General features: G+C 55.2%; 1 protein-coding gene across 3 annotated transcripts in view; it reads right to left on the reverse strand.

The window, feature by feature from the left end:
* HDAC7 (histone deacetylase 7) overlaps window positions 1-25,696 on the reverse strand; it is a 69,924-nt gene extending 44,228 nt beyond the window's left edge. Inside the window, exon 1 of one of the 3 annotated variants that reach the window (XM_068663652.1) lies at window positions 25,354-25,696. In XM_068663652.1, coding sequence (XP_068519753.1) covers window positions 25,354-25,372 — 19 coding nt within the window. In that variant the 5' untranslated portion in view covers window positions 25,373-25,696. Of the gene's footprint in view, window positions 1-4,251; window positions 4,437-11,975; window positions 11,998-25,353 lie in introns of those variants that run through there. The other 2 variants (XM_068663646.1, XM_068663648.1) reach the window with 2 other exon arrangements.
* Between the last annotated feature and the right edge of the window lie 930 nt (window positions 25,697-26,626).

Genomic DNA, 26,626 nt, shown 5'->3' on the forward strand with positions numbered 1-26,626 from the left:
TCCTGCAGGATGCTGTTCTTTGCTAGAGAGCCCGGTACAATCCACAGGCACATTTAAGGAGGAAAAACTAGGTATTGCACATCTAAAACCTCTTGCAGCTGGACCCCTGAGCCCGACTCACTTAATTACTTTTGGAAAAAAACTCCTCGCCGCAGATTTCCTTGCAAAATCTGAAATCCATCAAAGTCTGCAGGGGGGAGCTGTGTGGTGCAGTTTCCTGCCCACATCCCTCGGGACTCGGTCAGCAGCGACGCCTCCCTTCGAGCACCCGCATTCACTGGGTTTGACGCAGCCCCTGGTCAAGTAAGGGTGGCTCCAGAAAGAAACGGGATGTGCGAGCAGCAAAAAGCCATGAAGCTTGCCAGCCTTTTCTCCTGCTATTTATATCCCTGTCTTAAGCATTTTCTCTTTGAAAACGGAATGATATTAATCCGGAATATTATGCAGATTGCAGTCCGCCATAAATTCAACCAGCACAGCAGCTCTTTGCTTGAAGTCGAGCCAGATCCTTCTTTTCAGAGCAGTGTTCTCAGGTGCTCTAAAACTCCACGTCTATAAATATGTGGATGCTCACCATCCCCTCACCTCTTCTTGTAGGCCCTGTGCTCTCAACCCTGACCATCTCAGCAGCTCCACTGGAATTGCAATAACCAGAGAAAAATCCAGGCTGCCCACCCCTGGGAGCACTGAGAGCTCCTTCTGGCTCAGGAGGAGGGAGCTGCATTATCTCATAGATGATAAATATGTTATTATTTTATATAGGCAGACCTGCTTCAACAGGAGGGAACGCAAGCAGCTTGCTCCAGCAACCCCTCAGCCAGCTGGTAGGAAAGACACAAGGCAGGAGGGAATATGGCTCAAAGCCTTGGGGCTAGAGGTCAAAGCCGACCCCGAGTCCCCTCCATCCTCGAGGAACACCCAAGCCACCAAGAAAAGGGACTGCAGACGTGCTGGCAGAAGGCTTGAGGATTGCAAACCCTAATGGAAATAGGCGCTTCCGCATAGCCCCAAGTAAAACTCCCAAATTGCACCAAATTACAGGCTGAAGACACACCTTTCTCCGAGCATTTCCTAAGGACTGGTGGTGCCGTTCCTTCGCCTCGCTCTGCCGTGCCCGTTCCCAAACCCAGCGGGGCAAGAATGGGATGAGCAGAGGGCAGGACAGCAGGATCGTCCCCACGCAGCACCGGGTGGGACCTCAGGGTCTCAAGGGAAGGAAAAAATCCACATTCAGACCCAAGGAGGTGCTGCTCAGGGGCTTCAAGTCCCCTCCAAAGGCATCACCCCAGGGAGCAGCCCGCGATGGCGGTTATTTGGCGTGGCTCCTTGGCGAGAGGACAGCTGCATTTCCAGGAAATCCGAAGCAGGGGGGGGGATTCTCTGACCACTGAATTACACTTCTCTTTTCCAGAGAAGAAATCTCTTCAGATGCATAGCAAAACCCTGCCTCATCCCAAAACAAGGAGATCTGGAGGAGCTCACGGCTCGGCTGCACAGCTCCGCACCTCCAGAGGTCAAGCGGTGCAGATGCGGCGAGGCAAACACCGAAACACGGGTGGGCAGTGGCTGTGTTTTTTTGCTGAGCTATTTTGCTCGCTTTCACGATACCAGAACAGAATATGGGAAGTTACATATCAAGCATGCATGCGTGCATGCAGGCTGGCACCCAGTTGTAAGCCCCGGTTAGCGAGCAGTTATTTTCGGTGCGCTCTGAAGCTGGGAGGCTCAAGCTGCAGCTGCTCGCCATGAATCTCACCTCTGGGGTTTTCCCTTTCCCCTCTCATTGATGCTGGGTTTCTTCTCGCTTGCCTTGTCCTTCCCGGTCATTTCCAAACTTTTGAAAGTTCATTTCTTTACAGTTTTACCTTGGAAACACTTGGGAAAATCCCTCGGAGGAGATGCGTGACCCTCAGACAGCACCCAGCTGCTAAACCGGGTGCTCTGCATTTCGGGTCCACCCTGGGCTCACCCCACGCAGCCTGCGGAGCATGGTAACATGCCCTCTGAGCCCTAAATGACACCAAAATTGCCACTGCAACATTTTTATGACTACCAGCTCATTCTGAGAACGCGCAATAACTTCGCGATGGAAGTCCCAGCAAGCCCCACTCTGCATAAATTTGCATATCGCTCAGCAAAGCCAATCAGAACTGCGATTAATTGGGACCTTTCTTTAGGATTTAAGTTCAGCAGCAGCAGGAAAAAGGGTTTCATTCTCCCCTTCTAGCCCTTTTTGCTGTGCAGTGCCCCAAATTCTCCTAAATTCATCCTTCCCAAAGGCTCAGGAGCTGATGCTTTTCTCTTCCAGATCAACCCAAACAAAAAGGTCAGGTTTGGGGTGGGCTGGAAAAAAAAAAAAATCAGGAGTTTTAGAGGTCTTTGAATTTGGCTTTGAAATTTGTGATTTAATTTTTTCATTTTTGCATTTTGGAAATGCAAAGGGCTGAAGCTGCTCCTAGGGTCTCTGAGCAAACGGCTCCCCCAGCTCTCAGCCCTGCTTCTCCTCCAGGTGCTTCAGCGAGCAGAGGAGGGCAGTGAGGAGCAATTGGGACTCCCGTCCCCTTCCCACATCCAAGCCTGCCTTCTCCTGGTCCCACCTCGTGCAGAAATTACCCGTGGCCGAGGAGCACAACCCACCTCCAGCAGCAGGAGGGTCCCACCAAGACCTCCTCCCACCCCGAATCACTGGAGAACCCACCCAGCTGGCAGCCCCGGAGCACGGGGTTAATGGCAATCACTCAACCAAGATTATTTTGGAAGCGTGGGTGGTATTTTTAGCCTGGAAAACAGGCACCACTTCCCCTTCTTACATCTCTCCTCCCTTGGAGACCACTGCCAGAGAGGCCAGGGCTCTCTGCTGCGGCTGGGCAAGGGGGGACCTGTGCAGGACCCGCTGGCAGTTGTGAAAGAACCGAGCTATTTTCATCGGAGGAGATGAACACGCTTCACCCCACGCATTGTGCAACCCTCCACCCGCCAACAAAGGAGCCGGAGCCGCTGCCTGGGCTCGCCCCAGCTCTTCACCTGCAGCACCCGGAGCCCAAAGAAGGTCCTGAAAGAGGGTGGGCAGCGGTGGTGGCTCCCCACTGAGCTGGGCAGCTGGATGTGACTGGGCTCAGCATGCTGGAAAAGGCGAGGATAAAGCTGGGGATGTCCCTAGGGCTGGGGGCACAGCAGGAACCGCGCACAGGGGAGCAGAGGTGGGGAAACCAAGGGGTGCAGAATTGCACTGAGGATCAGCATCGGGACCACGGGCAGCCCCGCTTTCATCCGGGGGGTGTCCCCAAGGGCTGTAGGGGCTGCAGCACTCCCCTTCCCACACCTTCAGCCTCCCTGCCCCGCTGCGAGCGGGGACGCCTCCAAAATCAGGAGGTGGTGGCTGCAGCGAGCCGATGACGAGGGCTTTGGATCAGCCAAGGGAACACTTGCTGGAGCACAGCGTCCTGTGACGTGCGCCCGGCGCCCCGACCCACCCCATTTTACGGTGCTGGGCTGGGAACCTGGGCTGCGGCCAGCTTTCTGCTGGCACAGGGCTCTCCTCGGCAGAGCCCTGGGAACCAGCAGCACCCCTGCGTTTCCGTGGGGTGTGGAGAGACCAGGCAAACGCCTGGCTGCTGCTGGCACCGGCAGGGCTGCGTGCAAGCTGGGGATCGCTTGCTAAGCTGGTGCTATCTGGGGCACCCGCCACCAGCACCCACCAGGGACCGGTTGAATCCCCGTGGCTGGGGTGAGAAAATGAGAAAAAATGAAGGTTTCTCCTGCTTAACAGGAGAAAATGGGGTTGTGCTTGGTTTGGGGATATTTTGGGCTCTCTGGGCTGTAGCAGGAGCTCGCTGAGCGCAGGTGACGGTGACCCCGCTCCTGCTCAGAATCAAACCCCTCTGCTTCCATTCAGTGAATGTCAAAATATTCACATTTAAATGCAAAACACAGACTGGGTGCATACAGGAACTAGGTGCCCATACAATAAATCACTTTTCTCCTCCACAGACCCTTGCCTGGCAGCACCATTACAGATGCTACAGGGTCCAAATCCCCTACCCCATCTCAGCTTGGGATCTGAGGACCCTCAGGGGTCCCCGAGCACCCCCAGCCACCCAAATCCCCCGCAGCCCTGCAGGGCTTTGCTCAGCCACACCACGTCCCCACCAGCCCCGTGTTCCGCCTGCTCTTTTAACTGAAGAATGACAACTTGGCAACCCGGAGGTTTGTTTTAAATAGACACTCCTTGAATAAAACCTACAAAAATACCTTCGGCCGTCCTTCTGCTGAGCATGAAACCGCAGCACGGCAAAGAGGAACCATCGCCCGAAAACAGCCACGCTTCTGCCCTCCCGGTGTTGGCGGCGTTGCGCAAAGCGAGGGGCAATTCGAGGAGAGGGGCGATGGGCGCTCAGCCCAGCCCCGCTGGCAACCCGGCCGCCGGCTTCCCCTGCTGCTCTCGTGGGTCTTTCGTACAGCCCCGGGGGAGAGAAAAACATTTGTTTTAAAAACAGGAAAATGTGATTGTAAAACCACAACAATGGGCTGGGGAAGGAGCCGGAGCAGCTCTCAATTTAGCTTTCGAAACAGCCTGTGAGTTGACTAAATATTTCTGTAGCAAACAGCCGCAGCCCTGCGCCGCACGCCCTCTCCTGACTCCGGCAGCAAATGCAAGAATTGTTGGCTTTGCTCTCTGCCCCGCAGCCGCCTGCCAAATAAATCCTCACCTCCCATTTCAAGCCCCTTCCTCACCCCGGCTCCTCACCCCGGCGTTGTGCACGCACAGAGGCAGCCCAGCGGGCACCTCACCGCACGCTCCCTGCAAAGCAAGGCACTGCCCAATCCCCCTTTCTCTTTTTCCTTTTAATATATCCTTAAAAACAAGCCTAACGTGGCAACCACAAGTAATCCCCCTGCACGTATACAGCAGCCTCTACCTGTTGTTCCTTGCTTTTTCCATTAGAGAAGCTCGAACCAAACCGTCTCGCAGAAAGGGGCCATGTGAGGTTGCGGCACGGTTTACAAATGTCACCACCTGAGTAGCTGGAAATTGTTTATTTCCCTTCCAAATGCCCAGAGGGGTTGTAGCCAGATAAAGAAATAATAGCCGGCAAAACCGTGTTTTCCTAAACACCAGGAGAATGAACAAAAGCGTCTGGCAGCGCTCGGAGCTGCTGGGCACATTGGCATCACAAGCTGCAGCCCCACATCGGGGTCCAGCACCCAGATCTGAGTCCCCAGTGCTGGCCCCTCGTGCATTTAAAGCAAAAAAGTGGCTTTTCTACCCTCAGGGTGGGCTTCGGGGCCAAAAACAACATATGAACCAGATCTTTGACTACAGGGTGCAAAATGACAGCTCCACCTCATCCCCTGGGTACAGCCACCCGGCTTCACTTCAGCTTGGCATCCACCGTTCCTTAACCCGCCTCGACCCAGGCAGTTGGGATTTTCTCATCAAGCCCGTTAGGGAAAGGAAATACTGATTTCAAGCTAGCGGCTTGCCATGGGTGAGCTGATAGAAAACACAACTGAGGGGATCCAGGCGCACAACTTCACGTGGCACCGCAAGCGAAAAAACCACCTGTGAAATCCCTGGGCAGAGCAGGTACGGCACAGCTCCCAAAGAGCCCGCGTGACTCATGCCCTAGAAAAGCTCTTTCTCTCCGTTGGTTTTGAAGTGCCGCTCAGGTGAAGGTGTCTAAAGGTAGGTGAGAGAAATTCATGCCCTCGGGAAAGTCCCACCGTCAGATCTGCGCGCGTGGCTCCTCCGAAGCCTGGCACAGCTCTGAAAGCACCAGGGCAGCCCCCGGTGTCCGTAACACACAGGGGGAAATGCTGCAAGCAAAGCAGGCTCTGGGCTGCTCTTGTGGCTGGGAAACCAAGAGCAAAAGAAGCCAGGTACAGGTTTTCTCCCTTTTACACCAGCCAACTGCAACCTGCAGCATGCGCCCACGTTCAATTCTTGCTCTGGAGCAGAGCAGGGCAGTGATCCTGCAGCACGCGAGGCTCAGGGGGCTCCTGAAAACACCAAAACCCCACATCTCCTGTTTGGAGATGCAGCACAGCCCTACAGGGTGGTGAAACATCCCACAGCTTGGTAAAGGTGCTGTGTCTGTACGTCCTGCTGTGATTTGAGAGGCTGAGGAGCGCAGCGTGCCTCCAGGGGAAGGTTCTCCGTGCAGAAGGGTCTTTGTGCAACAACAGCAGGGCAGGATTCAAACAGGGATGAGCTCAGCTCCATAAGACATGAGGAGCATTTAAGGGATGGCACAACCCATCCAGGGGACACGGTCCTTTCTCCATCAGTTCGACAGCTGGAATCAATTCCCAAATTCCTGTTCTCCTGTTAATAACAACACGAAGCTCACCCCGCCTTGATACGGGGAACACCGGGAGGTTCTTCGGACTGGAAGGGCCGATCTGTTTTGGAGCTTTGTGATGGCAACCACCATGTCCTCAGCCCTGGCCATGGTCTACCTGGACGGCCACTGAGCCATCCCCAGACTCAGCAAAGCGGCCGCACCACCAGACGAGGCGGGTCTGCAGGGGAAGGTGGATTTTTTTTCTTCCCCTTTCAAAAAGGCTCAGAAAACACACCAGGAATGACCGTGCTAGTAAATCTTTCCACCCAGCAAGCTATGATCTCAGCTCCCAGCCCGCCGGCTGAGGCTGGAGGCGACGCTCGGCTCCTTGGTGCCGATTCACCGGCGAACGTGTCGGCAGCGCAGACGGGCGACGTGGAAAGGGTTAGGTCATGCCTGGAGCTTGCTGAGAATGCAAGGAGCTCAGCACCCCGATGAGTCCCCAGGTGAGAGAAAAGGAGAACAGGGCATGGATGTCCTGCACGAGAAGCAAGTGCCGTGGAGAGGCGGAGGGTAGAAGGTCTCCCGTCACACAGGACTTGGAAAACCAGAGGGTTGTTGAGGGATCACCAAAAAATTTGGGATGGAAGCAGCAGCTAGGGGCCTCCTGCTTGAGACAAAGCCAGCTATGGGATCAGCCGTGCAGTGCAAGGACCCAGGGCATCACTGGCACCTGCACCAACCTCCTCTGAGGATCCCAAAACATCTTCCCAAAGCAGGTCAGGCCTCACCTGCAGCACTTGGGGCACACACAGTGCCACCAGGTGGACCCAGACACATGTGCAGCCGTCCCTACAGACAGCTCAGAAATATCCAGTGCTCATGGCAGAGAATAAGAAGAGAAGGGTCTGATCCAGGGAGGAAAATAAACCCAGGGGCTCCTGACACCCAGGTACCCCAGTGGTTGTTTTACCCAAGGGAGGTCTCTTTGGGCACCAGCTCCCCTTCTCTTCTCCCCCTCTGTTGTCCCCAAAGGTCTGACAGCAAAATTTGTCATGGACAAATCCGACAGAGCTGCTGGACTCGCATTTCTGAACACGGCCACTGAGGCGAGCGCTGTGTTTTTGGGGTCACTGCTTGCTCTTTGAGCTCAGCGCCGTTCCCCAAACAGGAGGTGTGGGGTTTCAGCACTTCTGAAAGCCGCAGAGGAACCCAAGCTGGCCTCCGACAACTGCGCAGCACTCAAAGAGCAGAAGACGACCAAAAAGGCGAATACAAAGGAGTTGTGGGGACGCAGCTGCCTAAAACCCCCGGGCAAGGATGCACCCAAAGGCGGCCGAGCAGCCACATCCTACCCACAATCAGGCCATCCTCAGGAAGAGGCCAGTCCTGGTGGCTTCTGCTCGTAACTCACCCAAAGGCTGGGCGAGTTGAACTCACCCTTGCGATGGAGACGGCCAGAGGAGAGCAGCCCCCAGCAATCGGGGACCCACCACACACCTGGACCCCCCCCCCCCAGGCTCAAATCCAGCACCTCTGGTCCGCAGAGGCTGCTCCTCGGTGCTCCTCCATCCTCTGCGCTCCTCCCATCCATGTCCCCAGGGTGATGCTGTCACCTTGCTCCCGGGATGAGCAGCACCAAGAGGGCATCCCTGATGTGCTGACCTGGATGGCAGGGGGGGCATCTGCTTTTTCAGCATCTGCAGCCCCCCCAAACGATGCTTCTGCATCCGTCCCATTGCCAGTGAGCTCCCCGGAACCCACTGAGCACCGGCCCGTGGCAGGCTCATCTCTGGGGTTTGGAGGAGACGAGAGGGAAATACCCACTGCTGTGCGCCACAGGCAGCATGTTCAGACTTCCCCACACCACTGCCCACATCCACCACCCCACTGAGTGCTTCTGGTGGTTGTTCTTCCCAGCAATGTCCCCCCCAGACCCCCCCAAGGCCCCGCTGTGACCGCTGGGTGCGGCGACACCAAGTGCTCCGCGGGCACTGCCAAAAACCCCCAGAGGACAGGGGTAGGACAGAGACAGATGCCAGCAGGGGACATCCAAACGAGCCCCCCAGCACCACTCATGCCCCAAAAAAGCGAGGGGACAACCCATGACGTGCGTGTCCCCAGCCGGGGCTGGCAGGGAGGTGGCCAGGGGACGGCCCAGGCTGCGCGGCAGCGGCTGGCAGGGGCCCAAGGCTGCCTCTGGCCAGCTCCCTTCCTCTCTCGGAGAGTTTCCGGGAGAGACTTTAACGCTTTGCTGGCTAAGCCGTGGCTTTGATTGCGGTTGATGGCATCTTTGAGATGGAGCGAATAACTCCGATGGGTTTTATCTAACGAGGGAGGGGGGGGGGTAAGTTCAGAGGAAGGATGCTGCGGGAGAGGCATCACAGCCAGATGGCTACGAGGTCTCCTGGGGACAGACATCAGCTGGATCCCCTAAAAAAGCTCCTCAGCATTCACACCAACCCTTTCCAGGGCTCTTGTTCCCTTATGGGACAACACAACGGTGGAAAGGCACCAGGAGGTCCCAACCTGGGCAGCGGTGCCGGGTCGCAGCCCGCTGCCAGCCCTCGGTGGCCTCTTCAGCTTTGACTCAGGGTCCCTTTCCTCTCCACCTCCTCTCGCCGAGAGCTGAAGGTTTCTTTCACCTCTCCCAAAAGCAAGAAGGAGAAGACCCTGCCCCATCCAAAACGCTCTGCACGGGTTCTCTCTCCCACCTTCCTCTGCTGCAGTCGCTCGCCATGGACTCGAGCGCTTTCAGCAGAGCTATTTTTAAAAACCAGGGCTCGTACAATGAAGCAGTCTCGTTTGAGGTTTCATTGAGCAACGTTTCGGCACATTGTGGTCCCTGTTACATGGGTTCTGCCCTCGTGTGAGCTTTGAACGCAACTCTTGACAATTTTCAAGGCTTCCTCTTAACAATTGTAACCTCACCATCCCCATGACTGCGCGATTACTCACACTTCAGATTCAAAGTAATCTGTTGGGAGCCATCCTGTTTGGGTATAAAAAGCCCCCCCCCAGACTCCTAACAAGACGTGGCTCATCCTCTGTCATTTCTACAGAGGTTTGGCTCTGCCTGCAACTGCAGGGCGAGGAGCTGGATGCTTTTTCTGAGCAGGCAGCACAATTCACCCCCCAGCATCATGTCATTATTTCCCAGGAAACGCAGAGGAAGACGAGGTGAACACAGCCTGTGCATAAAGTTCCAAAACTGCCACCAGAGGAGCTCGCTTTTCTCACATCTGTGCCTTTTCATGTTTTCTTTTTTTTTTTTTGCCTAACACCAGCTCTAAGTCAATTCTCAGCCCCAGAGCAGCTTTCTCTGCCCCACGGGGGTTTCAGCCCATCAAGAAGCAGCCAGCCCTTCCCTTCTTCTCACCCCAGCAGTAGGAATCTCCCAGGTTTTCAGTACAGAGCTCACAAGCACCCGTGATAAAAACAACCCAGTTTGTGCAGCATAAATTTTAGCCGCTTTGCTTCCTCACTCTGCTTTGACAAGCAAAACGGCCTAAATAACATTAAAAACAACAGCCCAGCCTCCACACATCGCTGTGCCTCTGCAAATTAAACCTCTTCAGTATGAGGAGTGTGTAAATTCTGCTTTTTTTGCAGTTTTCCTCCCCCTGAGGGCAGCATCACTGATGCTCAGGCTTTTAAGCAGTTACCTTCCTCTCATTTTTTCTTGCAGTTTTCCTTAAAACCTGCAGTCTTCTTGGACCAGGGCAGCACCTGCTCACGAGCATCTCTGCTGCTCTCCTCGCTTGGCCTCACCGCTGTATGCAGGGAGAAAAACCAGCCCCAAACCAGAGCCCGTTCTTGGTGAAGCATTAACAAAGCAAGAAAAAATTAGCAGAGGAAGGAGCACATCTGAGAGGAGAGGACCTGCTGCAGCTATTTCATCAGCTCCTGGCCAAGTGACTCTAATCAACTCCAATTTGCACAAACACGACCAGCTGGTGCTGGCTCCAGCTGCAGAGAATGGCCCTGAAGGAGTTTCCTTGGCTTGGGAGGAGCTGTAGGAACCTGGGACTGAAAACTCTCCTTCTTTATGATGTCTCCAATGTTCCTTTGCTTTCTTCCCCGCTTCCCAAAGACCTCCCATCACATGTAGGGCTCCATTTTCCTTGCTGATGGATCCTCTCCCTCTCCTTCCCTCCTCACTATCCCCCACAAAACCAAGAGACGTGGCGCTTGAAACACCCCTGCTGTGCTAAGGCCAACCATCCAAAAGCCACATCAGATGCACTTAGATCATGAGATTTAGCTTTAAGGGTCACGATACTTTAAAAGCAGCACTTCTCCCAACTTGTGCTGTGCTTTTGAAACCTCTAGAGCACCCTGAGCATGTGCTCAGAGCTTTCAACAGCCCAGGGAAATCAAACAAGTTGGTTTTAGTTGGAAATTCCCAGGCTGGGCTGTGGGAACGTTACACCAGTTTCAGCACTTTTGAGGTAGGACGAACCTCAAGAAGTTCTTCCATCACAGCTTCCCTCCTTCTAACCATGGTGTCATGACATGTGCTTTTCTATCTTGATGTGATTTCCCAAACTTTTCACAAAAATAAAGCAGGGGAGGGGGGGTGGCGTGAGAAGAGAGGGGAGCTGCGCTGCCTTGGGATGGAGAAAAAAGAGGGGATGCTCCCCACCTCCTGGCCCCAGCCTCTTGGTCCAGGGCTCTGTGAGATGGAGGCAGATGTGGTGTAAGGAAATGCTGCAGCCGTTGGGTATCCTGATGGTTTAACAGCACAAAGATTTTGTCCGGAGAGCCCACGTCGGATAAAGCCACCCGTGCCGTGGGTCGCACAGCACCACGGTGCTGCGCAGACAAGGGGGTCTCGAGGAGCAGCAAGGAGAGCTTCGTGCTTTGGAGGTGAAGACCTGAAAGTGAGCATCTGGCCTGGAAAGTGGGGAGCGCTGGTGTCCCGCGAGAGCCTGCGCTCTGTTTTACCTCGCTAGGATACGAGGCAAAGGGAAAACTCAAACCCAAAGCAGTGCAGCCTTTGCTGCGTAAAAGAGGGGAGTCGTCCCCACCTGCTAGGAGATTTTATGGGGTTACACGGTGAGAAACTGCCCTGCATACGCCGAACGTGAGCAAGAGCTGCCTGCCCTGCCTGCGCTCCCCTCCTGCCTGCAGGGACCCAGGAAATCCTCTGGGTGAAGCACCCTGCTACGGCTCGCCTGCCAGAGCATCCCCCGGCTGCTCACAGCACCGGCAGCGGCGATGGAGGGGACCTGGGGACATCTGAGCGAGGGTGGTCATAGCACAGCACGCACTACACCAAAACGGGTCGGCTGGACAAGAAATCCCTCACTCCCTGCGCGTTCCTGGGGAGGATGTGCAGGAGCAGGGCGAAGGAACGGGTAGGGTGCAGGTCACCCGGTGCCGGGGGCACAGACCGACCGTGTCTCCCGATAAACGCTCCCCGAGCTCTTGGGCATGCTGGCAGCTTGCTCGGCAGTAAGCAGGGCGCAAACGCAGGCTTTAAAAAGCACCTGGAGCCTCCTCTCCTCCGTGCCTCGCCATCCTTTGCCCTCCACCTCCACACCTCCTCCCTAGGTCAGGGCACGGCTGAAACCCCGCTCGCAGCGCTGACGGCAGCCAGAGGAACATGGGAGACGTTCAGCAAAGAGCGGAGGAGAAAGAAAGCCCGGAGACGCGTTTAAGCAGAGAAGATGGGTTGGACGAGAGTACCTTTGTTGTCGGCGCTCATCTGCCCGGCCCGAGCGGAGAGCTGCCTGCTGCCCTTTGGCTTTGTCTCTCTTTCACCCCAGTGCATGTGACAGTCCCCAAGCAGAGCAGCTCTTTAGTGTGGTCTGCACCGTGTGTGGCGAGGAGCCCGAGCCCTGCTCTCTAGCTTTCTTCTCAGTGCAGTTTCCATGCTCGGTTTCAGAATGACGACCTCTGATGCTGCGCTGCCTCGGGCAGAGGCTCACTCTCTCGCACAAGTGGGTTTATCTCGCATCCTTTCATTTTACTCTCACACCCAGCTGGGGGCCAACCGGTTTCAAAATAAAGTGAAGCTGCCAGGAGCTCTTGGGACTCTACCAACCTTTTGAAAACGCTTTGAGCCCTCGCTGAAAATGGCCTGTTTCCATGAACGTTCCCACTGGCATAATTGGTCACCCGGGGATTCCCGGGCAGTGAATATCCCGGGAGCAGATGCAGCAGGATGCCCGGTTTTATAGCTGCCGGGTGGTGCAGAAAGCCTAAAATTGGAGCAGCTTCGGAGCCACCCACACTCGCCCAGGAAGGGAAAAGTCCCTCCCTTTGAGAATTAACAACCCAAAGCTGAGATTTCCAAATGGCAGCGGACACCCACGTGAACGAAGGGCCGGTCCCAATTCCTGGGGCTGAGAAAAGCGAAGGAGCCGCCGCTTCTGCAAGCAGGGCGAGCCTCTGCCCGAGCACAGGGAGCACCCGGGGAGCCTGCAACAAAAGCAGGAACGGCCCCAGCTCCTCGCTCAGCATCTCGGAGCACCGATATTGTCTTCCCTGTGCTTGGCAGCCTGTCCCTCCAGCAATATTTACTCAGAGCTGGCTGCTTCCACCGGCGCCCCTGCCAGCGTGCGGCTCCGCTCCTGCGCTGCTCGAGAGCAGATGGAGGAGCCGGGTCAGCCCCCGAGCAAACGAAGCTTTTTGCATGTCGACGGGGAGGCCGGGAGGTTTCGGCAGGGAGGCAGGCCACGGTGGGACTCCGAGGAGGCCGAGAACAAGAGAGTTCACAAACTCTCGCCATCAAAAATAGCCGGGGGCAGAGAACCTGGACCGGTTATTCTGCTGGGAAGGACTCAGACAATGCAGCAGTGTCTTTCCCCCACGACGCTGGGGGAAATTAGTTTTTCCTCCCTGTAATTGTCCTTCTGTTCGCAAGTCACTAATGTGTGCTTTTCGTTTAAGCAACTGCTATTTTAGGAGACAGGCAAATGGCAAATGAGGAGAGAGCCCGAGTGAAGTTTCCATGAGGCAGAAGACTTCTGCCTGCCTCCGCTGCCTTGACACGAATTCAGCCCCATGAAGTGACAGCAGTCACCTGGGACGGGCCATGGGACTGGAAACAAACCCTGGGGATCCATCTACCCCATCTCCGTGGAGTTAAAAAGTCCCAAATCGTCCTCAGCAACCCCCACACGGCGTGTTCCCTGCTGCTGCACGTCAGGAGCAGAAGCAATCGAGGGCACGCACAGCATCCACCGTGCCTGCTGCAGGGGAAATGCCAGAGGGGACCGTGCTGCACCCCACAAGGAAATCCCCAAGGGCTGTGTCCAGCCTGACCGAGGGGAATTCCCTCCAGCCACCGTGGGTAGCATCCAATTTACCTGTCCTGGGTGCCAGAGAGCTCCCAGACCACTCGGAGATGTTTAATGCCCTGCCACGTCTCCGTAATGCTTGAAGGAAAGGCATGAATAACTCAGGAATTGAGCTAAGCATTGAGGGGGGAAAGGGTTATTTTCCTGCTGCAGAAAAAGCAGGAAACGGCCCCAATTTATGCTCCCTTTAGGGCAGCAAACCCAGTGAATCGGCTGCAGTGAAAGCCTCGAGCTTCCCCCAGCCACCAGGAGCCCCGACCCTGCGGGATTCCCCCTGATCCTGTAGGATGGGATCAAAAAAGCTGCAAAGTGTCCAAGCTGTGGTCCTGATCCCCCCCAAGCTCCAGCCCTGCTGTCCACCCTGCTGCACAGCCACACAACGCAGCCTCCGGGATTTTGGGGGTGGGGAATAAAATTAACCAGGAAAAGGCACGAGCCCATAGGATAAAGCTCAGGAAGAGCCAAATCCAGGCCCCTGAAACTTGGGGATTCGCTCTTTGACATCGCAATAGTGAAAGCCACAAGTCCAAGAGCCAGCTGCCCTAGGAGGACGAGCTCCGGACCCCCGTCTGCCATCGGCACCACCAGCACACAGATGGCACGGACACGTCCACACGCACATAGGATGAGCTGAGCTGTACAATTTTCCTCCTCTCTCCTCGCCAAAATACCAGGCACGTGAGAGGCGGATGAAAGATGTCCCTGAGCAGAGAAGAAAGAAAAAAAAAAAAAAAAAAAAAAAGCTTGTAAGAAGTATAAGGTCAAATTTTCTTCTTATGCAACTCCCCTGCAACTTGTAAAATCTAAAGCTGTAGGACATAAATCAACCACTAACTGCCTGGGGTTACAGAGAAACTTCCTCTAATAGCAACCGGTTGCGTAAGTGCCTTTTAACGGAGCTTGTCTCTTCTGAAATCTCTGTTAGGGAGAGGCTGACCGGACTGCCCGGCTGCTGGGCTGAGCCCTCGGGCTCCTCTCGGTGCTCGCCGCGAGGTTGGTGCCACCAGCGCCGTGTCCCCGTTTGGGGACCCCCTCCCTCAGCACCTTCCTGACCTGGAGATGGACTGGAAATTATGGGGCACTGGTTTTCTCGGGGGGTGTAAGTGGGAGAGCACGGCAGGACCCAGCTTGGGAACATGGAGCAGCATCCCTGCATCCGAAAATGGGGGGTCCTGTGCGCTCCCCCAGCTCATCGGCGCACTGAGCTGCTTCCCACCAGCCCCTGCTGGCCAAACCGTGCTGTGTTTATATCCCCCCAGCCACAAACAAAGAGAAATCACTGCAGCCACTCGGGAGCACCACATTACCCCAGAAAAACCGAGAGGGGAGGACAGGAAAGGTTTCGGTGCCCCCCCCAGTGCCATGGGATACGTGAGAGCCCTGCTCCAGGGCCGGTGCTAACACGCTGGTTGTTTGGTGACTGTTCTGCTCCGGTTATTTTTAGCCGGTGACGCCTGGGGTATTTCGCTTCAGGATGTCCGGTCTGAGCCTCTTTCTGGGAATCCCATGTTCTCTAATTGTAAACAGCCCCATTCAGTTGCTGCAAGCGCGAGAGGCCCCGACTTATTCAGCAGGGCTGTCAGGTGTGAGTCAAACAGGAAGCCGCCGCCGCTTCCACGAGCGAGGCATCGGCTGTGAAAAAATGCCCTCGATTAACTCAGCCCCCAGCACAGCCCGGGCACGGCCCAGATCCTGCACCCTGGGGGGCTGCTGGCACGGGGTCCGGCTCCGTCCCTCCTCCAAAATGCTTTCATCATGGGAAAAGGGTTCCCGAATCCCGGCAGCATCCTCACGTGAAGATGTATTACTGGGGGTGCGCAGGGATGGGATGCTGGGGGGGATGTGGGGCGTAAGAGGGGACAGGCTGGAAATGGGGGATGGTTTCAGCCCCATCCTCCCTCCCTGTGGGGCTGAGCCGAGGCATCTGCCAAGGCAACCTCAGAAACCCTACAACGGAGCGATTCGCCACTTTGCGTGCTGCTGCCCCTGTGCACAACACCCAGCCCGAGGTGACCCCAAACGTGTGTCCCACGGGGTCTGCATCGCCCCAGGGAGGCTGGCACCAGGCAGAGGGTGACAGAAACGGGGGGCTGTGGCCAAGATGAGCCTGTAACCCCCTAAAAACACGATCTGATGCCTGGATTGCTGTCAAGAGATGGGGTGATGGCACGGGGTGTAAAGGCACGGCCCGTTGGGGCATCGCTGGGTGATGCACAGGGGCAGCCACGCACCAACCCCAAGCTCCGCAGACCCCCCTGGGTCGTGCCTACCCCAGCAGGACCTGCCGTGCCACCACCACCACGGTTATTGCAGCACACGGGCAGGGCAGGAAGGCACTGAAATGCCTGTCCTAATTTTTAGTGGGGCCAAAGAGGAGCCACAGCAGCCTCACTGGGGAGCCCTCCCCACCACACCATGCCCCCAACCCTCTGTTTCCCCTCCAGCAAGCAGCAGCAATGGCACCGTGCTGCTCCCAGGGATGGAGCTCTCCTCGCTGCAGCTGCTGGAAAGGTCTCGAGCGTCAGCAATGCAACATCACGGACAGTGAGATCCTCCCCTGGGCTTCTCTAAAATCCAGGCACTACAGAGCTCGGCTTGCGCGACCCCCACAGCAGAAGCAATTTTATTGCACGCGCTGAAAAGGTTGGAGCAACGCCTGCAGATGTGTCCCGGGAGGTTGCTCTTCACCCAGTCTCACCAGTGCCAGAAACCTCAGCAGAGGCTGGCACCTGGCAGCCATCTGTGGGTCCCTTTGGGACGCCCGTGCCATCCCAAATGCCTGTCCCTGCCCTGCCACCCCTCTGCGTGAGCTCAAAACCCAGCTAGGAATCGCGCCAGGTTAGCAAATCACTCTGCTGCAGCCGAGGCTTGGCAGATTGATGGCAGAGCTCGAGGTTTTCCAGAGGGTCCAAGGGCAGGATGCTGCAAAGCCCCCCGAATCTGCTGGGAGCCCGAGCCAAACCGCACGTCCCCAGGGACCTCGGCTTCGCAGGCGCCTCGGCACAGAGCTCCCCAGGACCCGGCGGGTGCACGGCTGTGCCCATCTCTTATCTGACTCATTTCAGCGTCTCAGGGGAAACCCTGGCATTGATAAACAGCGCTCTGCTCCCTGCCTCCGCATTTACTAACCGAAATCTGGAGGCTATTTTTAACCCTCCGACACCCACTGCAAGGAGGGAACCTGCAGTTCCCCCGGGGCTCGGGAAGGTGTCGGCGCCAGCCGCGGCTCTGGGTCTGAGCTGGCTCGTGCTCTTGTTTACCGGGGTGATTTGACTGTGGCATTGGCAAGTTATCGAGCAAAGTGCGACCAAAACAAGAGTGCTGATGTGTCACGCCGGCACTTTCCATGCCCGTGCCCCCGGATGGGGTATGCAAAACCAAAAGGCTCCAATTTTTTTTATTTTCCAGCACATCCCCAGATGAGTGTGCTGCTGAACCTGCTCGCCGCCGCCGCTTGCTGCGGGGCTGGGCAGCGTGCATGGGGCAAAATGAATGGGGAAAAAACCTCTTGGGGTGGAGATGGGCTTGCGCTAGAGCAGGGACACCACAATCAGGCCACATGAAGCAGGCAGGGAAGCTGGAGCTGGCAAAGCTGCTGGCAGCTTCAGGTCTCCGGAGGAGCATTGCACGCTCAGCGCCATGGGGGGAGCGCATCCGGGCTGTCCCTGTGGCCGGGGCAGGACACGGTGTGCTTTCTCCAGCCTGGTTTTGGAGGATCCCAGGGTAAAGCTCGCAGCTTTCCCTCGGGGAAACACCTCCTCTCCTGCACGGTGTGGGAGAGAAGAGTCTGGTTGTAATTCCTGCCTGAACAAAGGCTGCCTTTACCAGCGGCATCCCGTCCCCACCGCAGGACAACACCTGATGTTTCCTTTCCAAAGCCCCCACACCGTCTGCGAGGCCTTTGGTGATTGTTGATTCCAGGATGGTTTTTAATGGCTTCAGGAAAACTGCTGGCTGGCTTCTGGGGCCAGCACGCCTGAAGCTCTTTTGCTCTGCTCGCTGCGTCCCAGCCCCTCCAAAGGCAACAGAAGCTCAGCTGGGAGGCATTTGATCACCCTCGACTCTTCACAGGAACCCCTTGGAGCCATTTTTTCCTTGGATTTAGTGGTGGAAAACATCCGCCTCTACTCTGCTTGGAGCCTCGGGCAGGCTTTCTGCCTTCACCCTGGGCACCAGCTTAAAAGCCCCAGGTTGCTTCCCCCTCCAGGGCTTTTTTTTTTCCAGTTTTTCTGGCTGGGTTAGCGCCCCGATAGATGCCACCAGGACAAAGACACGGGGTAAAAACACTCCCCTGTGCGCTGAGCTGCCAAGGAACCCCTGTTCCACCTGTCCCTGGTAGAGCAGAAAAGCCTAATAACCTCTTTTCTCCCTCAAAAACACTTCTCTAGGTGTGAAGCATCAGCTCCAACCCCAGCCCCGACGCTCTGTGGGACTGAGCTGGGCACGCAGCTGTAGCCAAGGAGGGAATGAGCAATGAGCTGCTGCTCACAAAGCTGCTGAGGAGCACACATCAAGGTGGAGACACCAAAAGCAGCACTCTCCCACTGATTTAACTGGCACTTGGTAATAAAATTCACCTGCTTCGTCCTCTGAGCACTGCCCTGCGTAAAAATCCCTTTAGCCCAGCAAGCAAAGGAGCCTGCAAACCCCCCAGGGTTCGATCCAGCTCTCTGCTTTAACTCTTCACATGACAGCCAGTGGTTTTGGTACAAACCCACCCTCCTCCATAGCAAATAGCATCCTGAAAAACCCACGCCACACGAGGCACACGGAGGGGAGCCGGGTGCTCGGACACCAAGCGGGGCCAAAAGGCAGGGGGAGGCCGGCTTGTGCTGTCCATACAAGCACAAAGCTGTCATCAAATACCATCAAAACCAAGCAGGGCGAGCAGCAGGAGGCTCAGCAGGGGCATGAAGGCAGTGCTGTGACACCGTCTTTCCTGCATTTTGGACCTTGCAGCAGCCAAAATGGAAACACCTCGGGCAAACGGCACCACCCGGCGCGCTCAGCCCCGCGCGCGTTGGCTCAGGGCTGGCTCCGCACATCCTTCCTACGGAGACCCAACAGCACCGGCACCGCTCGTGGACGGGGGCGAGGGGGAAGAGAAAACAAAACAACAACACGAGAGCCCTTCCAAAAACGCTGCACGAAAAGTGAACACTCAGCAGAGCGAGGTTTCCTGCGCAGTGAGAGTTGGCCGGCGAATTAACAGGAAATCACTGCTTCCTGCCTGCAGAGGAAGTGCCTATCTAATGCCTGTGATCAAAAACAAACAGCGCTTCAATTAAACAAACAAAGGGCCTAAAAAACTTCAGCAGCTCGCAGCCTGGGTCAGCTCCAGGGGTGGGGGGGGGAAAGCGTCCAAAAATAAGAAGCTTGTAACCTTGAAAAAGGCCCTCATCCTCTTCCCCGCGCGGTGACGCTCCCGGCGCTGCGTGTGCAGGAGGCAGCGGGGATTTGGTGACCTCTTGGCCATGGCCCCGGGTGGCTGCGGCCATCCCAGGAGCAGGGAAGGGACAGAGGTGACCTCCGGTGACGTCCCCAGTGCCAGGGTTTGGTGAAGCTGTGCCTGGTCCCAGCCCCGCGCATCCGCAGCGTCCGGTGCTGCGGCTGAGGCAGGATCCCAACTTCTCTAAAAAATAATAATAATAATAATAAAAATAAACCTGCTTTGCCTTCATTTCTCTGAAGACAAGCTGGAGAAGTGCTTGCACAAGGACAGCAGCAGTAGCTCTGTGCCTTCTGTGGGCTCTGGGGGCTGCTGGAACCACAAAGCCAGGAGAGGGGCAGAAATTTGGGCACCTTCACCCTGCCCAGGAGCCAGCTCCTGCGACTTGGGGTGGCTTTCAGCCAGCTCCCAGTGTTTGGTCTCTACATCTGGTGTCTGCTTGCCTCGGTTTTGTTTTGAGATTTAGTTTCTTATATAGGAATATTTCCCTCCCCAACTGCTGCAGAGATTTTTTTTTTGTTCTAATGCAAAATTGCTTGTCTTAAATATAATTAATTCAGGATATGGGAATAGAGATCCTTTCTTATAACATCTGAACAGAGCAGGATTTGTAATCCCTGCTCTATAAATCATTCCTGGGAGTTGCAGAGCAATATGATCTTGAGCCTCTCATCATTTCAGGCTTTCACCTCCAGCAAAGGGGCCGGAGGATGCCGAGTGCTGTGAAGCGCCCAGGGATCTTGCAGTGTTTTTCCAGCTTGATGAAAACCTTTTGTCTGGACAAATCACCGCCAGGAGACTGATCTGAGAAGTCAGCAGGATTCAGCAGCCAGGTCCTGCCCGTCCCCGTGTGCGTCGCCAGCGCTCAGGCAGCGGCTGGGCCGGGGGAGCGGAGTCTGCCGCGGTATTTAGCGACTGAGTTATGGGTTTGGGGTCTCGCCGAATGAATGACCAAGGCTGAACACGTGCCGTTTCCCAGATTTCAAGCACGGGCACGGCGAGGTGGAGGAAATAGTTTCGCTTCAAACCCAAAGCCTCAGGATGTCTCCGAGTCAAAATCCATCTCTGGAAAGCCTCTGCTCCCTTCTAAGCGGTGCTCTGGCTTGTGCTCCTTCCCCCAGATGAGCCTTTTCCTCCCCTTTAAGGCCAAATACCTGCTCACACAGCCTCCAGCCCTGCATCCGTCTGTCCAGCCCGGTGTCCGTCCGTCCAGCCCTGGCTGAGCCCTGAGGCTCCAGCATTTCTCATTCTGCACATGTCCGATGCTCCAAAGCCGGCCGGGCTGGAAAAAGAAAACCGCTCGCCCAGCATGAAACCGAGCGCACAAGAAAAGAAACAAAGAGGCCGGGGCTGCCGCAGGACGTCGTGCCTAAAAGGCAGAGCTTTTCCACGGCGCTTCGGTGACGTGGGGAGAAATATGGTTTGGGAACAAAGGAGGGCGAGCAGTGACCGGGGGGAGCCACGGCGTCATCTGAGCGTGCTGGGGACCAGAGGGGGACACAGGGACAGGGGTTCAGGCTCACAGCAACACCACGAGGACCTGGTGGATTTCCAGTCTCCATCTCCACCACACTGTTGCCCTCCTCCCAATGCACTCGCTGCGCTGCAAAGCTCGGGATGGGTTTTGCAGCCCCTCGTCTCTGCCAGACACAGCACGGAGCAGGACGCAGAGGGTTTTTCCTCGGTGCATTTTGCACTCCGAAGATGCCAAGGCAGCAGCAAGCTGGATCCAACCACAGGCTGATGGAATAACAATTCCAGAGCCACCGCCGGCCCCGCAAAGGGCAGCAAATTTCAAGGAGGGGGGGGGGAAATGCGTGCAGCCACAGGGGTCTTCCTGTGTGGCCACCACACAAACCTATTGTTTAGCAGTTTGTCTGGTGCTATTAAAACCACCAGGTGCAGCCATCACAAATTTGCCAGGTGCTTGCATCTCAGGCAAGACTTTTTGCTTCATCCACCTGGTTTGTTAGAAAAAAAAATATAAAAATAAAGTTTACCTGTTTCCTGCTCGCTGATTCTATTTGTGCTGGGGAAAAAACTTCCTAACAAAGCAGCCGCGCCCAGTTAATTTGTATTTAATGTGCATCCTCCTGAGGACACCAACACAATGCAAGGCTGGGTCTGTCCAGGAGAGACACAAAGGGCGAGGGGCTGCTGGAGACGAGGCTGCGGCTGGGTGCTGGTCGAGGAGAGCAGCGATGGGCACAAAGTTACACCAAAGGAAATTTTGATAAGAGTGCACCATGGAGGTGGCCAAAAACCACATGGCCATAAATGCAGGAGGGGGGGAACTTGCCACAATTCCCCCTAGCACACCAAGATGCTTCATCAAGCAGGACACCTGGGTGCAGCCCCAGCATCCCACCAGTTCCCCCATCCCGCGCCCAGTTGCCTGCTGGTGTAACACTGGTGGCAGTCCCAGTGCCAAGGTGTAAGAGCCAAGAGGCAGGACGTGGTCTGAATACAGAGCTCCTGTGCTGCAGGAACGGCCTCGCTGGGTGCTTGCACCAAAAGTTCTCGTCGGAGCCTTTTAAACAATGTCTGGTCCTTCCTAATGCAGAACTGCAGCCCCGGCCTGGCGGACAAAAGGGTTGCTGATGCTGTTCCATCCCTGGCTGGAAAATACATGCAACATCCCTGGAAAGTTGATTGCTAATATGGAAATGCTGGCCAATTTCCTCATTGTGCAAGTGCCAAGAACACAGAGGAGCTCCTGGAGGCTGCTATGGAGGGGACTGCGGGCACAGAGCTGGGGAAGACTTTCAGTGGCAGTAAAGTTCTTATCTCCTCCTGAAAAATCAAGGGAACGTAATCGTGCCTCTGACAAGATCCATTAAATCTGAAGGTTTTGTCTACATCTGTGTTAACACATCAGCTCCTGCTGGAAAAATGCCTGTCCCAGGCAGTTGAACGACAGCTCTGGAGGTTTCCTCCAGCTGCAGACCTGAGATCTGCTCACGTTCAAGTCTGGGGATGCTCCTTTCATCTCCTTTTTTTCTGCTTTAAAGCCCAAATTTGCCCCACTCTTTATCAATGGGATTTAAGGTGAGCGTGACAGTTCCCCTTTTATTGATGGGCCCTGATCCTCCCTGGAATGAAGCAATCCTGCCTGTGACCATCTGACCTAGCATCTCTTCCTGAGCCATTTCTACCTACAGCTCCTAACCCATTTTCAGAGACACCGGAGAGCTGCCCAAAGTTGCTGGATTTAGCAAAAATCTAAGGGCGAACACCACAAACACAGCTGCTCTGGGATGCAGGGAAAACATCTGGTGTTGCACTGGACCAGAAATGTGATTTTTAAGGAGAGCAAAGCTCAAGAGGTACCTAGCCTACTCTGACTTGCTGCACAACACACTAGACAGGCTCCCTAGATAATTTTTGCACAAGCCACAATTTCTGCAGGTCTCCTAGAATATTTCCAGGCAGGTTTTGAACTTTTTATATGCATACGGGACAACCTCCAGCTTGCTTGCAGCATCAGAACACGCCATACTTCAACAGCTACCTGAACTGGATACTGAGTCCCCGACCATACTGTTTTAGTGAGAAATAAAGGTGTTTTCATACCTTGTTTGATCATTCCTTGATCATTAGACCCAAAATCATGCCTGGTTTTCTCAACTACCACGAATGGTACCAGGAGGTTTCTATTGCCTGTTCCAAGCACTGCTTCCTAAAACACAACCCCCATTGCAAATATGCCCTGCATCAACACCAAGTGGCAATAGCATTCCTGTTTTCCAAATAACTCAACTCCCATGAGACTAAAACCCACCGAGAGGTCAGAGCTGTTATCTGCCTAGGAACCAGGTTGGGTCCCATGGGAGGAGTGGGGCACGTCCTCCTGCCTGCCCAGGACGGTGGCCAAATCCTGGCCAGAGCTGGTTTCCTAGAATAGATACAGCAGTCAGCATCTGACCTACTTTCCCTGGTCTCAGCTGCAGCCTTCCAGTGTTTTCTGACTTAAAATCACGCTGTTTGCACATGCCCAGGTTTACCCTGTGAATCTCCATTTCCCTCCATCAGCTGTCTCTCCCCTGCTCTCCCTCTCTTCCATGTGTAAGTCATCAGCAGCTTCTAAAGCCCCTACCAGGAGGATTCAGCTTCTCCAGATTAGGAGCACGCATCAAATATCCCCTTCCAGCCGGGCTGAGCGGTCGCCAGAGGAGCCTCCTCCTCTCCTGCGCCTGCGGAGGCGGCCAAGGCTGAGCCGCCCAGCTGGGCTGCTCCACCTTCGCTTGGATGGATTCCTCCTGACGAGCCCGTACAGGGGATGAAGGAGGCCAAGAAAGCCACTGGAAACCGTCCTAATCGCAGTTATCCCAGACATTCGTTCCTTGTTCCAGGGCAGCAGGCAGCAATTTGGAAAACTCACCTGCAAGAGGCTCCTCGGAGCTTTATTGTCTGAGGCTCAGGCCTTTTGGCATGGGGCTCGCTGTGGATTTTCGGGGACTGATCTTTTCCATGCCCGGTCCCAAGCACCTTGGATGCCCAGTGGCATTTCCCAGATTAAGATCCTATTTCCTATGAATCATATTTCAGCGCAGACAGCAGATACTGGAGACAGATGGAGACGAAGGGGAAAAAAAACTCCATGCGGGGGTGCTCAGACACAGATAGCAGCATCTGGGCTGGATTTAGTTGCAAGCTCTGTTCTCCTCAAGCTGGTGGTCGCTCCCCTTTTTATGGGGTCTTTGGTAGCAAGGCCCTAAGGACTTCCCACCAAGGCCACTGGTGCTGCAGCTCCCGGCCCCTCTCAGCAGCAGCACCGCTCTCACTGCAGCATCGCTTTGTTACCCAGATCACGGAGCTGCCACCGGGTAACTAAAGTTAGAAACAAGCCCTTAGGGCCCCATTTAACCCCACTGCGATCACACAGACCCCACAGCAGGAGCGGAGGGCTTCAGGGAAAAGCAGCAGAACTGCTGGCAGCACCTTCCCTCCCCAAAACAGCCGCTGCTGCATCGCTCCCATTTTCCCTCTCTGCATTTTCGAGCTCCAAGGGTTACCTCTGCAAGAAATTTGCCATATCACAGCAACACTTCTCTGAAGCGTGCACAATTTCCCATGCACACAGCAGTGCTGTCCTTAGACCATATTGCACTGCGAGATCCCACGCTGCTCTGCAGCCCACGTGCATCACCTGTGTTTATTCTGCACATTGCATTTCCCCCCCAATTCCCTGAGAGCATAAAGGTAAGGAATGCATGGCGAGTTATTCAGCAAACAGAGGAGCCGATAGGAATGAGACAGGGGCCGCTTTGACCTCAGACATCCTTTGGAGTTACAGACCCTGCTCCTTTGTTCCCATTGTCACCTAGGCACTGAAAGCAAAACAGCGGATGAAAAGTTTGCATAATGGCAGAAGCAAGAAGGGGGCTGCACGAGCAGCGAGCACAGAGCACATCGGTGCACATTAGAGCCCAGAGAGCAAGCACCTTGAAGGGCAAACCTCACGAGATGAACATATTTTAGCTATTTGCCAGAGGGAGCAGGGATAAGCACCAGGAGCCCAGAGCTGTGCTGGTGCACATCAAACAGAGCGAGTGTCCTGGGGAGCTCAGGCTGCTGCTCCAGAGGAGATGGCAGGGTTTCCATTTTTTTTTTTTTTTTCCCACTGTGCTATCCCTTGGATGCTCTTAAAGATTTATCTGGAATAGGCCTCGGTGTCTGTCATCATCTCCCCCGTGCATCAGCTACAGTTTCCTGAGAGGGTGAGACCGGGGGACCCGTATTACAAACTAGACAGCAGCCCCATCCCTTGCCCTGAATTCCCTTAACAAACGTAAACCACGTCGCTTCTGAGACGTCCTCTGCTTTTTGTGCAGGGAACAACCTAAAGAGATCGCTCGGGCAGAACCAGGCTGCAGCCAGCCCTGCTGCAGCTCCAACCCGCGCCTGCCCCCAGCCAGCGGCCGCGCGTCACCGGTCCCCCGCACGGAGCAGCTCCCCGGTGCTCCGGCCCATTTCCAGCTTCACCATTTAAAAGAGGAAAAATCCCAGCAGCTTGCACACAGCAGAGAGCAGAAGCAACGCAGGCAGCTGCAGGAAGGTCCGCAGCATCCACGCCGTGGAGCCCTCACCTCCGAAACCGAGCGCCCTGACCCGGGGATGTGACCCCCCCTGGCACCTTCCCATGGGCTGGTTTTCAGCCCCGACACCAGACCCGCTCCCGGCCACTCTTGGTGGCATCAGATTTGTTTTTTCTTTGCCTTCATGGTCAGGAGAGACCCCGGCACTGCGGGGACGGACGCGAGTGCCCACCGGAGCCCCGCGGCACCGGCAGAGCCACCGGCAGGCTACTCACCCTGGCTTTGTCCTTGCATCCAGAGGAGTTAAAGCCCTTGGAGATGAGGTCTCATTGTTCAAGATGTGCTTAGGGGAGGCAGCTGCTTTCTTTATATCTCAAGATTCACTAAAGTTCAGGAAGAGAGAGAGAGAAAGAGAGGGGAAGGCGAAAGGGGAGGGACTGAGCGAAGGGCCCAGAGGCCGTATAGAATGACAATGGAAGGAAATGCTTTATCAAACCTAGAAAGCCAACCCTGTCCTGGGAACACAGAGGGAGAAAAAAAAACTTGCAGAAGAAAAGAGTTCAGCTGCCCCGGGTTCCTCCCTTGGCAGCGCGAGCCCTCCTCCCCCAGCCCCTCGCCGAAAACACAATGCGAGCCGGCAAAAGCCGTCAGGCTCAAACACTTTTTTTTTTTTTTTTTTCCATTAAACAGAGAGAAGTTTCAGTTCTTTAAAAAAAAAAAAAAAAAAAAAATCCAACCACCAAACCCTGCCCGGGAATGGGAATGTGACGCTCTTCCCCCTCCCCCGGCTCCAGCCTTCCAAGTTTCTATGAGTCAAACGTTTGCAATGTGTTACCGAAATGTTACCAAGCTGGAATGCAGCATCTGAGAGGGTTTAGCTAATAAAACTTTTGTTTGTTGGCTGGGAGAAAGTGTCACCGGCAGAGATTTCGGCTCTTCTTCCTTTTGTTTCCTCCCCTCCAGGTGCTGTCCTGCCAGGCTCCACTCGCTGTGCCGGGCTGGTCCCAGTGCGGGTGGCATCACCCCAGGGCTCCCCATCCCAAATGAAAAGAAAAACGGCTCCATTGAGTGAGAAACCAAGGGAAACGGTGAATCTGATACAGCAGGTGGGAAACGGAGGGCCAGAGAGAAATTAAGCCATGCAGACATCCTGCAGCACGGCTCAGGATGGGCCCAGACCTAAGCTCGCTTCTCAGACCCATTCTGCCAGCTTTTGGGGTCAAAAAGCACCATTTCCTCACCTAACAACCCTCAGGTTTGTCCCAAGAGCTGAACTTCCAGCCCCAAACTGTGCCAGCTTTTTCCTCGGTAGCTCAGCAGCCAACAAGGAATGCTTTTTTTTTTTTTTTTTTTTTTTTTTTTACAATGTTAAAGTAATCGCCAAAAGCAACACCACTTTTCTTGTTTGCTTGTGCTTGGCTTTTGCTCCTAGAAATCGATTATTGCAATGCATTTTATCCCTTTCAAACCCAGGATTTTCCAGGGCCACTAACCACAGAGCAGATCATCAGCTCGGGAGGCTGCTGGGTTTTGCTGTGAACAGACTCA

The sequence above is a fragment of the Anas acuta genome, chromosome 29 (genome assembly GCF_963932015.1).
Source record: "Anas acuta chromosome 29, bAnaAcu1.1, whole genome shotgun sequence".
NCBI lineage: Eukaryota > Metazoa > Chordata > Aves > Anseriformes > Anatidae > Anas > Anas acuta.